The following is a 12,179-nucleotide window of genomic DNA, read 5'->3' on the forward strand; positions in this document are numbered from 1 at the left end:
CTACGAAAACCTTCAAAAGCATCAACGATTCTTCGACAGTTTGATATCGTTTACCTTCGTTTCTCATTGGGAACCCCACGTCTCCGTTCGCTTCCACCGCCTCCCACTATCTGGCCCCCTTAGTGTACTTCTCGTCTCCTTTCCGCTCCGTTTTGTCAGGTGCCGATCGGGTGTCATTCTCCCATCAGAAAAGTCTGCTTGGGACATGCTTGGGGGACAGCTCAAAATCTGTGAGTGGCCCTCGATATTGACGTCCCTCGGGCTTTCTTTACTTTTGTTGCCTGCCGTTCACGGTCATCGGCCTTTTCCCGGAGTGTGCCGTGGACCGAATTGTGCCCTCCACTTTCCAGCAGCACAACTACGCCTGTGGCCAACAAGCTGACTTTGAATGGTACCTATTTTCAGGACCTTTGATATACCTCCCTCTTCCCATATATCGAGACGCAAGTTGCAGCATTTCCGGCGTTGTATAATTCAAGTGGGTGACAGATAGTCCTCAGAGGACTACGAACAAGTCCTGGGTTAAAAAGAGAAGCAGCAAACAGAAACCTGGAGATAAACCTGGGAAACCGTCAGGCTGGACTACGAGGCAAAGAAAGGCCCTAACTGGCTGCGGCTGTGGAGGTCGAGACATTCAAAAGTTTTGCACAATGGCTGCTACGCTGAGTATGTTCTCTCGTGATCTCACTCAAAGTAGTTCCCACTGTGCAATCGGTTGATTGTCCGTCGGGAATTGGTTGCAGTTCCCAGAGAACGGAGACGGGGGAAAAACAACAGAGGAGTGTGATGGTCGTTCAGTTGCTGATACTGTCCTCCTGCAGATGGGATGATTTATTCGGCCCCAGATACGCCGTCGCCAGTCTATCCCGATAGACTGATCCGTCCCCTACCAAAGCGTACTCTTCGGTCACGGTTGTCCTCCGATGCGGCCGATTCGATCCTCTACCCTCCTGCGCCACCGGCAACACAGCTTTTCTACGGAGCTTGTACGACCAATAGGGATGCTGTAAATGACTCCAAAGCACATGTACAACAAAGTGATGGGGGCCCTGATCTAAGCCCTGATAGTCGGGATAATCATATTTCCTATGAAAATGGTGTTGACTTAGACAGCGGTGACGAGGATGGACCGGTTGTTGTACGACGGAGCGCCGGATTTCGTGGGTCGTCCCTGTCGCCTACGCCTTCCAATGTGCAGCACCAAACTCCAGGCATGGGGAAGGAACAATCGACCAAATCATCCCCCACCGGTCCAGACGGGTACGATGCCTTTGAGAACACTAACAACAAGAAGAAACGGAAGATACCAACGCCTGGAAATATGGGCAGTCACCACTCTTCTTTGTCACCAGAATTTGCAACCATGGCATTAGCGAACCCTGGACAACAAGGTTCTGCATCATCTGGAGAAGGTGGTCATGTCAGTACATTCTACGGCACGGGTAGTCCCGCATCACCTGTGGGTAGTGGGATGTCTGGTTCGGGCAGAGGGCGTCTCGGACGTCAAGGGAGACGGTCATCAATACATGGACACATCACTTGGTCGTCCCAAAATCGTGGTGCTGGTCGTCGAGACGGACCGTTGTCCTCCCCAGGACCAACGGGTACGCTGCATCGTTGTCCCACTTCAGTATCTTGCTAACTGTGTACTCAGGCGAGCCCGGCGCGCGTAACCAAGGTATTATCTCCGCTGCCATCGCGAGTGCTGCTGCGTCAGCTTTCTCACCATCTGCGTATAAAACTTCTGCTCAAGGCAGCATGCTTGAACAGCAGACCACCCCAACGAGGACCCAGTTTACTTTCACCTGCGAATCCAACTCGTCTAAAGGAATGGCCTTGCATGCGCAAAACCCGCACTCAACTCAGCAGCGGTCGCCGGTCGCCGAGTCCCAACAAGGGAACAACCCCCGAGGATTATCTACGCAAGGCACGCAGACCAGTCCCACTGTCACAGCGCAGATGAGCCAGCAATCAAATCCCCAACAACAAAAACAACAACAACAACAACAACAACAACAACAGCCACATCAACCACCGGCGTCTACTGAACCACCTGCGGAACGCAAGAAAAAGAGGTCACCTGGCAGCATCTATATGCTGGCTGCCCGTCAACGGAAAATCCAACAACAATACGCAAACCTCCACCATCCGCCCGGTCTCCAGGACATCTGGATCTGTGAATTCTGCGAGTACGAGAGCATATTTGGGCGACCTCCTGAGGCTCTCATTCGGCAGTACGAGATAAAGGATCGTAAAGAACGCAAGCGGCTGGCGGAGAAAAAGAGACTCCTGGAGAAGGCGAAGATGAAGGGTCGCAAGCATAAGAAGGCGCCCAAGAATGCAACAAAGCATGCGGCCGCTCAGCACGCAGCGTATGATCATGGCTATGACCGGGTCTCTGTCGATCATTCTTCGGTAGGAGAAGGACCGCACCACGATGACTTTGGACCTGAGTACGACAATGAAGCGACAACCGCTGGCCCACCAGCTACCCCTGAAGGGACCTTCAAACCACCGCTTCCCCCAGGAAGCGCGGCCAAGAAGCCCACTGCGGCGCCTTTGGGCGGTAGGGGTGCAGTAGAAGGAGGAATGAAACCACCCTGACATTAGAGGAGGAATTTTGCCTTGGGTATGTCTTGCATCACTGTTTTCGCTTTTGATTTAAAGTTCTGGTCTCTGCATGGTCAATTAGCCTTTTGTCATTTTACAATCACGAATCCCCGCTCCCCATTGTCTCTTGATGTGTCATGTCAACAACCAGCATGAATCCTTTCAGGTGCATAGGTCAATCATTGGTTGGAATGTCTCCGGGTGTTTGGTGAAGATGTTGCAGTTAGAGCCTGGTCTCATGCTAAGGTATGGGCACAGGCTAGACAGGTAGCGTAGCTGTTCTATGAATAGGACTAATCAAGCTATGTTTAATCCATGGTCACCGGCGGCTAAATTACATGATTCTCATCCAGTCGACTGAGCCTGCAGCTTGGCCCCGCGATGGCGCTTCCGCGGCCACCACCAGCGACTCCAGCTTGCTGTTGGCGCGCGCGAAACACGACATGAGGTGTTTCAGGACGACACCTGAACAGGAAATCAGTGGTTGTCAGTCTCTCCTGTGTTACTGCCAACAGTAAGAACCTGACGCTCCCAAAGACTGTAGAAAGCACTTTGTATACTGCAACAATGATATAAAGCTGAAGAACTGCTGCAGCTTTTTCTTTCCACCCAATCCTCGGATCTGTTTCACTCTCTAGACTCGATTTCGTACCTTTCTCTCTTTCTTCTTTGCTTCAGCCCTATATCTACCTGCGCAGGCGCATCATATCAGCAGTCTTTTTTGTTGCATTTACGGTCTTCCTTTAGACCTCTATAGACATTTGCGACTGCTCTTCTTCTCATCTCAGCCTTTTTGAAGTAGGCACAACTAATCGTCGCACCTGCCTCGACCTAAAAAAAAAACAACACAACCACTGCCTAGATTATAACAGCTCTCTCACTTCAATCTAATGTGGTTCGTCCTCTTTAAAATCTTCCGCTTCGGTTACTCCGAGACCAAAAAATACAAAGCCAAAAAAGCCGCTCAACAGAATCCCGGCGTCGGCCAGAACCCGCAATTCCAACAACCACCGTTGCCGAACCCCTACATCGGCGGCAATACAAACGGTCCTCGCGATCCTGGAGCTGGACCAGAACAATACCCAATGGACACCTATCCAGCCCCTCCGCTCCCCGGGCAGACCCCGGCACCGGCTATGAGCAAGCGCGCCAAAATCAAAGCGCTACTCTCAACAGCGCTCGCAATTGTCCAATTCGCATTCGGTCTTGCTGTCATTGGCCTATATAGCCAGGACATTAACACCTCGCGGGATAAGGGAGATTCTGCTCCAAGCCGGTGGGTGTACGCTGTCGTGACGGCTTTCCTTTCGACTGTGACAGCGTTCCTGTACCTGGTTCTTGGCTGGTGGTGGAAGAAGCGCTCGAAGCCGAGTTTCAGCCAGCGGGCTGGACTGTTCTTGCCGCTATTCGCGTGGGAGAGTGTCCTTGTTATCCTGTGGCTGGTTGTCTTTGGGATTTTTGGCGAAATGTATATTGGCGTTTACCATGTGGGCGGGAAGGATGGTGGAGAGAGCAAGGTTACGCGCATGAGGAGGGCAGTCTGGGTGGATCTCGCTTGTCTAGTCTTTTGGGTGCTGTCGGGGGCTTGGAGGGGGGTAAGGTGGTGGAAGGCTAAGGGGATGGGACAGGGAGTAGGGTTCTCTTTCAGGAGAGGGCGCGCAGATGTCGAGGGTGGGGAGAAGGAGATGGCTTGACCCTTTCCCATCCTCAGGGGAGAAGAGAGGTCTCGAAATGGTTTATATGTGTGGTGGCTGGTCCACGCCGCAGTGAATTAGGGCTTTGCTTTATTTGTACTCGTCCAAGGAGCATGTATGCTTTTATTGTACAGGCTCGACGGCTACAGGTTCATTATTGGTAATCATCGTCATATTGGAGTGGTATCGAACTCAAACGAAAACATTCACTGTCTCTGATTCTGACCTCTCCTTCTCAGTCCCCGTAGTACTCAGCTTTCCCATCTCCTGGCTAGCCATACTGTGACGACTCTGTTCAATCAAAAGACTCAACCCGCCTCGTCCACGTGGCAGGGATAGACCCGGCGGCGTCGAGAACAGATTTCCTGTTCCAGGCACTGACATCGGCACGGCCATGGCCGATGTCGCTGCATTCGCACTGGCTTTCACGGATCCATGTTGATGCTCGTTCCGATGTCCGTGTGCCGTGTGTCCATGTTCGATCCCAAGCTCTCGGTTGGGATCATGTCCTTGAATCGCCGCTGGGTCCATACCTGTGAGCATTCCTATTGCTGTTTCGGCGCCTTGCGCCTCGTGGTAAATATCCGGGCCCGCACTAGCGCTCCCACCGGTCAGGATCGAGGTCGCAACTGTCGATGCGCCATGAGACTGGGTATGCGAATGTGAGTCGCCGAATCGGGATTTTGATGGCGAGATGGTCTCCGTTTCCTCCGTTGTCGTTCCTGCCCCTGGACTTCCTGCCCCATCTACTTCCTCTGCTGGATGGAGATTCGTATTTTGAGCAAAGAGCCCGAGAGCAACCTGACCCTGACCCTGACCGTAACTATCATTCTGCTCTTGGCCCCCCTGCTCCACACTTCTCCGATAAAGCTGCGCATAGTACTCATCCGCAATCCTCTTTTGCTCTGCGAATCTGGTTCGAAAATCCGGCGCTACCAGTTCCGAAGTGTTCGGCTGCTCGTAATTCTCCTCGGAGAGATGCCGCACGTCGAAGTGGCGGCAGGCTGTTGCGGAGAAGAAGCCAACAGTAGGGGGAGAGGCACGCGGGCGGAGAGGTGGCAGCGGCGTGTTCTTGTGCATAAGGGTTTTCAGATCCTGGATGAAGGGGGATGGAAGGGTTGGTTTTGTCATCTCGTCTGGCTCGGAGGTTTGTTCTTCAGAGGGTAAGGGTGGGAAGGGAGCCGGCATTGAGGAGGTGGAGGTAGACTTGTCTGCGATTGTTGTTGAAATCGTGCTAAATGTCGATGAATCTGGGTTCGGATTTGTGATCGGTGCTATTCGGGTGGTGATCATTTCTAGAGGCAGTTAAAGAATGTTCCTATAGAGTAGAAGGTTGATGAGTGGTGGCTTACCATCAGGTGAGTCCCCCACAGCATCTTCGTCAAGCACCGCCGCAGTGTTCGTCTTGTCAGTGTCGCTGTCGATAGACGGCAGATCTCCAAAGTCGGTCTGTGGAGAATGAGTGCGTGTAGAAGAGACCGAAACTGAAGACTGCTGCGATGACTTGCGTCGCATTAACACAGGCCGGCGCTTAGGAGTCTTCGCCTTTGCCTTGCTCGCAACAGCGAACGTCTTCTTCTGGCCGGCGCGACTGGCGGCTCCAGGAGCCTGCGGTTCGCCAAAAAGGATAGGCCGGGAAGGAGGAATGGGCGTAGGCGGGTTTGACGGTTTGCGGGTAACACTTTGGCCGCCGAAGCCTGTTAGAAGCAGACGGGTGGTCTTCTGGACTTCTCCATGGGATGAGCTGTTGGATTTCTTCAGAATAGGCTGAAGCGGCTTGGTCCCGCTGTTGCTTGCACCTGGAGTTGGATGGCTCTGGCTTTTGCCGTGGCTTGGAGGGCGCTGTTGCTTCTGATGCTGGTGCTGGTTTTTTGGGTGTTGCTCATCGCGTTTCAAACTGGACGAGAGCGGTTCGGATTCCTGCATCTGGAGGTCAGCAACAGTTACAGCTGCGGCATGGTCACAGGGAAAATGTCGTTGTGTTCGTGTTCCCACCTTTGCCTCCGTCTTTGCTGGTGGCCTGACTGAAGGCGAAGTGAGAGTCGTGCTTCGATTAGCGGGTGTGGGCGTGGACGCTGACTCTGAGATTTGCAGGAATAAGCGAGACAGCGTTGATCCTGTCAGAGAGCTGCTTAGACGCTTGCTGCCCCAGATCCGCCAGAAAAAGTTCTGCAAGCGATAGCCGGCATCGCCTTCATGGGCGGACGGGTTGATGCTGCACGCTGTTGATGGGGTAAGCATTTGCTTGAATAGAGGAGGTAGCAGAATCAATAGAAGAAAAGCGCACCTTTCCACAACTGCACGATATCTCCAATGTCCACGACATCTAGATCAAGATCATCTAGCTCCTCTAAGACCTTCTCCGAAACAACAACCAAGCCTTTGGGGAGAGTTTCCATTGCGACAGGTTGGTGTTGAGGCGAGCTGGACTGGAGAAGAGCGCGGGTGGATTGTTGATAGCACTAACACTACATGGTCAAGATGGAAAGATTGGGCAGGTTAGGCGATGACGAAAACAAAAAGGGCAGTAAAGTGACTGGCGGTGAATAGCGAAAGGGGGAAAGGTCAGAGAGCCATAGCAAACGCAGGGAGAATGAATGAATGCGCTGATTGTGAGTTTGGAGAGCCTTGAGGGACTGCAAGGGCAGCGAGTAAAGCAGGATTCCCCCACATTAAAGGGAGCAGAAATTAACCAGCGGCTGCATCTGGGGAGGACATGCAGACAAAATAGATTCAGGAACAGAGTATCTAGTCAGAACCAAGGATGAGAAAGAAAGAAGGATGATAGAAAGAAGAGACCTGTGCCTTGAGCCGAGTCTTGCCGATAGTGCCCAGCAGTGGAGGCCGCCTGGCAGACTTGAGACTACCCTGGGTATTTTGACAGATAAAGGGTCTTTTGACGGGGACCCAGAAATCAGGTCACATAGGAAACAGAGGAAACAGATCATGGGGATCGCAGACCAAACTCGATAGGTCATAGTAGTAGTGCGGAAATGTCAGCAGTAGTCAGTTGATGCGACAGCCTTGCTTAGGGCATTCATCTGATGATGACATTGATTAGTCTACGGACCAAGTCCACTTGGCTCTACATCCAACGGGCTAGAGGATCACAGCCCCAGCCTATCAAAAATCACCAATAAACCAGCTCCAGGGCGTCGGGAATGCCCGTTGGGGATCTTGAACCTTGGAACTCACCCCACACTCGTCCCGTACTTCAGACTGAAGAAGCAGCAGGTAATAGCGAGAAGTAGCAGGTCTTTTGCCAGGACACTGGGCCCGTTGGTGTTAACTGTGGAGGCCGATCAGGCCATAGTCGACCCCGGACCCCGTTGAATACGGGGCACTCCAGTCTCTAGTGTCCAAGCCTGCAGCCTGCAGTCTGCAATCGCGGAAGATCCCAGTATTACATCCATGATTGGAGAGGGAACCCATCCAGGACCACAAAGGCACCTGCCTAAGCACCGGCAGCCAGCGTCGCTCCTCCAGTTCAGTCTCGTCTCAGCTCGGAGGATCAGAGGATCAGTTTGTGCCGTCTCACTGTGCGAGGCCCGTCAGATCACGTCTAGCCCAGAAATATTCGCTATCCGGCCCGGTAAGGTGGAAGGATGATCCAGGAGACTTCCCCTGCAGATGAGTTCGGCGAATTCGACCCCAGTCAGAGAGGCTAATCCAGCTTGATTCCGTCGGAAACTGGAGTAACACCGGCGGGTCTGCAGGCTGGGGCTAATCTTTGGCAATCTCAAGCTATCGGTGTGCGCCGAAAGGCAGAGGGTACCGTAGATTAGTGAAGTGTGAGAGGTCCAGCTTCAATGTCGTTCAGACAAAAGTTTGACGCAAAACGCGGAAAAGAATTATTCGACAGAGACGGAGCATGAGGTGCAGAGAAGAACAAAAGAACTGGTCGAATCAAGACCCGATCGCCGGCCGCTGTCATGGGTCTCCGTCACCTGATGCTTTTACGAACACTTCACAACTGTTCCTATTACTAAATTTTATAATATTATGAATATATGAGATGCTTGCACCTGTTCCCATCTTCTCATCTCTAGCGGTATTCGGAGTAAATACCACTGCGGGGTGCCATCCAAGGCCCATACCTGAAGTCTGAGGCCATCTCAGAACAGTCCAGTATCCATCCCGCTTATCTTGAAGGGAGCCACAGAATAATCCGTTTCCCAGGGTCTAATACAAGCTCTAGTCGGTATGCAGAGTCTACCATGCGATATCTCTACTTGACCAGAGTACAAACCTGTTCCAACGTCATTCCGTGTTCCCTCTGCCCGCCGGGTAGCGGCGAATAAAGCACTATATCGGACGCCCCATCTCACCCTCTGTGACGAACAAGTTTCAAGAAAAAGGTGGATCAGAGCTCACAAACAAAAAAAGAAAAAAAAAATCTCACAGGGCACACAAAGTACCGTAGATGCCCGACGATCTCTCCTAAGGAATCGTGGCGCAAATGATTTGGACCATGTTCAACTAAGCAGTATAGTCTGAAGCTGCGGTCTTCCGTCCGCGATATCATCCGGAATCATCAGTCGTGCTCTCGTTCGAGTTCAGATTCGTGTTTTGGGTTCGTGTTTTGGGTATGAGGGCGTTCTAGCGGGGCGGGGTCTATGGATAGAGAATGAATGGATACCTCATTTCGTACGGAGTAAGGCAGGTACCTGTATGCCGTGTCTTCGGCGGATGTTAGAGAAAAGTGTACAATAGAACGACCGATGAGCTCTGAGTCTGACATAATACAAGCATGTAATCGTCGTCATCACAACCCGATGTAACTGTCTAAGCCGCTCGGACACCAGGACCTATCAACGAATTGAACAGGTCATGGATAGTACCTCTTGCGAGATTCCATTGGGGCTCTTTCTGGGAAGCGGGCAGAAGCTCGAAGGATTGGACGGTCAGACTAGTCACCTTAAAATTCAAAATGGCGTGCAATCGAGATGGGGGCTACGCTAGACCGCTGAATTGAGGCGGCAAATTCGGCTCTTACGAATTACGAGATGTGTACGAATCCGAGAGATGTTAGACAAACGCCTTTGAAGGTTTCGCAGTTGAATTGATAAGGTCGGCATAGGTATATATGAATGCTCACCCATTAAGATAAAGATAATGATATCATGCTAAGTATGGCCAAACAAAATCCAAATCTTTATCGAAGCATGCCCATAGTGCTGTATACCCGCCAAACAGTACGCCGTTTCTCTTTTCAAAATACAAAGCGCAGCGCCCATGGAAGCCACTGGTGCGTGCAGAATAGAGGTATTGTCATAATGCAAGTCGAATCATCAACGGAATGAGTAAGATGGACCCGCTGGAAAGAAAAAACTCCGTACCCCGTTTAACAGTAATGCATCAAGAATAAACTGGCGGTAAGCGCGAGGCCATGCTCAGGTCAAGGTGTAGCCACCGTCCACGCGGAGATCGGCACCAGTGATGTACTTGGACGCGTCACTGAGAAGGAAAGTCACTGCGCCCATCAGATCTTCGGGTACACCCATCTTGCCAGTGGGGATAAGCGAGATCCACTTATCCCGCAGTTCGGGGTTCTCATCCAGAATTTTGCGGGTCCTGGTTGCGACAAATCAGCATATAGTTCGTGCTCAGCTATTTTGTAAGATTGCGGGCAACTTACAGAGCAGTCAGCATGTATCCAGGGCTGATGCAGTTTACCCTGATACCATGTCCTGCCCATTCGACGGCAAAAGACGAAGCGAGATGGCGAACGGCTGCCTTGGCGGCGTTGTAGGGCGCTTGCGGTTGAGGTACATTGACGATGGCACCAGACATGCTACCGATCATCACAATACTCCCGGGCGCCTTGCGTTCCATCAAGTGCTTTGCCACACCCGTAGCAAACAGATATGTGCCGTCCACGTTCACGCCCCAGAGCTTCTGCATACGGTCGTATGGATAGCTGATGGCGTCGAAGTTTTCGGTAAATCCCGCGGACGTGACGAGATGGTCGATCTTGCCGTGCTTTGCGATGACCTCGGAGAGGGCGTTGTTAACAGAGTCGGGGTTCGAGACATCGGCGTAGTGCGCGGTGACATTGGGCAACCTGGGCAAGAAATAAATCGTCAGCATCAGGAGAGGAGTATTCACGATAGACAATGACGTACTGCTCTAACCCGGGGTTCTCCTTTTGAAATTGCTCGACCAGTTTTCGCGCAGACTCTTCGGCCTCGTCTCCTGTAATGGAGTTAGCGACGGCCACATCAGGACTGACTATAGCCGGCACATACGGTTTAGGTCAACAATGGCCAGATCCGAGCCTGAAGCCACAATGCCCTGTCCCATAACCAGCCCTAAGCCACGGGCACCGCCAGTAACCAGAGTGACCCTGTTTTCCAGAGAAAATTGGGCAAGAGTGCGCTTGAAATGCATTCCTCCACGGCCCTGGACAACAGGGCTGCGAGGCATATCTGCATCATCGGGGTATTCGATCACCACACTCTCGTCGGTTCGCGCATACTTTCCCTCATGCTCTCCGGCTGCGCCTCCGGGAGCTTTTGTGGTAGCTTTCGTCAAGGGGTCATTCTTGTCGTCTCTTTGGGCACGGGAGATTGTGGTCGAAAGAGGGCGGACGAAGTGACGAGGTCTAGCAAATAGAGCAGCTGGGCGAGTGCTCTGGTCGACGGCTCTGACGACCTTACGAAGGATCGCTGGTCTGAACATTACGAAGGTCAGAAACGGGAATCAAACGAAGCTAAGTGTGCGGGCAAGAGTCAGGGCAAAGGGATAATGGATTCTGAGAACTGTCTGGGGAGACGGAATACCGGCTATAAAACGTAGACTTTCCTGCCAGGGTCAAGGGGGGATTGGAGAGATCCTTCGAGAATGAATGGCAGGAGCCAGGTCACGATACACGAACTAGCATGCAAAGCAGTGACAGGACGGCGAAACTCCGAGTGACAGATGAAAGACAAAAATAAAATCAAGATTGGGAGCTAGAGTGCTGGGGAAATGATGTCCAAACCTGAGGTTTGCAAGCTGTTACCAGTTCTCGAAGACTGTTCCATTTGCTCCGTAACCGCTCGTGATGTCTATAACCGTGGGCAAGAACAACTGAAGCCATACCGCTCCGATTACATGTATTTTCATTGAGTGGCAAAGCTCCCGCTCATTCAACAGAACCGCGATGTTTGGATTGTAGAAAGTTCTCTGGGGCCGATTGTCTTGGACTTTGAAGTTTTTTCGATGTCAGGTGGACAGAGGCAGATCCAGGCCCCAACCGCCATGCAGCGATCTGGCCAGGGCTGGGGGATCTGCCACGCCAGCTCCAGCTTCTTAATCCCTGTTCTTCGGTCTCCGCGTGACCTCTTCCGCCCCTCCCACTGTCTACTGTGTCAGGTCCAGCTGTCGGTTTCAATGTTAATTTGCTTCAAAGTTGTCGTTTGTTTGGGACCCCTTCCCTAACGGATATTGTTCCGGACTTCCATTGGCCAATCACAGCTGATCAATCTTTCCACCAGACGATTTGTGACGATCCCCACCTACAACCAAGGCTTCAGAAGTGCCGCCGAACCTCGAATTGCTGAAGGACTTACACGCGAACTCGCACGGCACGATACAAGAATCAATGCGATAATCTCTCACAGGGTGAGAGTCTCAGGCTCCGTGAGGTCTATGTGACCTGGATACATTCGGCCCGATCGACCGTCCAACCATCCCTAGCTGGAATTCCAGATGAAAATAAACTAGAATAAACTTCTTCAACGCTTCGGCGGCTTTACCGACCAGGATGTACGCTCAAGCCTCCAGTTCTGCAGCTTGGCTACTGAATACTGCCTAGCTGTGCTAGTTCTGCAAGATACTGCAGCGTACTTTGGTACCGACATATGAGATCTCACAACCTGTCCATTCTTCGCC

General features: G+C 52.0%; 4 protein-coding genes across 4 annotated transcripts; 2 read left to right on the top strand and 2 right to left on the bottom strand.

The window, feature by feature from the left end:
• Positions 1-2,932, top strand: BDW70DRAFT_130584 (uncharacterized protein). The gene is made up of 4 exons (XM_073735839.1): positions 1-230; positions 406-666; positions 822-1,604; positions 1,655-2,932. Exons 2-4 carry the CDS (start codon positions 651-653, stop codon positions 2,602-2,604), a joined length of 1,749 nt encoding a protein of 582 aa, XP_073598579.1. The 5' UTR covers positions 1-230; positions 406-650; the 3' UTR covers positions 2,605-2,932.
• Positions 2,933-3,500: 568 nt separating this feature from the next.
• BDW70DRAFT_157353 (MARVEL domain-containing protein) lies at positions 3,501-4,304 on the top strand (the record flags this gene model as incomplete). The annotated part of the gene is made up of 1 exon (XM_073740337.1): positions 3,501-4,304. One exon carries the CDS (start codon positions 3,501-3,503, stop codon positions 4,302-4,304), a length of 804 nt encoding a protein of 267 aa, XP_073598580.1.
• A 192-nt stretch (positions 4,305-4,496) lies between these two features.
• Positions 4,497-6,703, bottom strand: BDW70DRAFT_148189 (uncharacterized protein; the record flags this gene model as incomplete). The annotated part of the gene is made up of 3 exons (XM_073738831.1): positions 4,497-5,599; positions 5,657-6,526; positions 6,592-6,703. 3 exons carry the CDS (start codon positions 6,701-6,703, stop codon positions 4,497-4,499), a joined length of 2,085 nt encoding a protein of 694 aa, XP_073598581.1.
• A 2,684-nt stretch (positions 6,704-9,387) lies between these two features.
• On the bottom strand, positions 9,388-11,439 carry BDW70DRAFT_120696 (putative D-arabinitol dehydrogenase ArbD). Its single transcript, XM_073734758.1, has 4 exons — positions 10,553-11,439; positions 10,430-10,499; positions 9,943-10,368; positions 9,388-9,878 (listed from the first exon to the last, which is right to left on the bottom strand). The coding sequence occupies exons 1-4, from the start codon at positions 10,983-10,985 to the stop codon at positions 9,698-9,700; spliced, it is 1,110 nt and encodes a 369-aa protein (XP_073598582.1). The 5' UTR covers positions 10,986-11,439; the 3' UTR covers positions 9,388-9,697.
• Between the last annotated feature and the right edge of the window lie 740 nt (positions 11,440-12,179).

The sequence above is a fragment of the Aspergillus foveolatus genome, assembly GCF_047715535.1.
Source record: "Aspergillus foveolatus strain CBS 279.81 unplaced genomic scaffold BDW70scaffold_9, whole genome shotgun sequence".
NCBI classification, from domain to species: domain Eukaryota; kingdom Fungi; phylum Ascomycota; class Eurotiomycetes; order Eurotiales; family Aspergillaceae; genus Aspergillus; species Aspergillus foveolatus.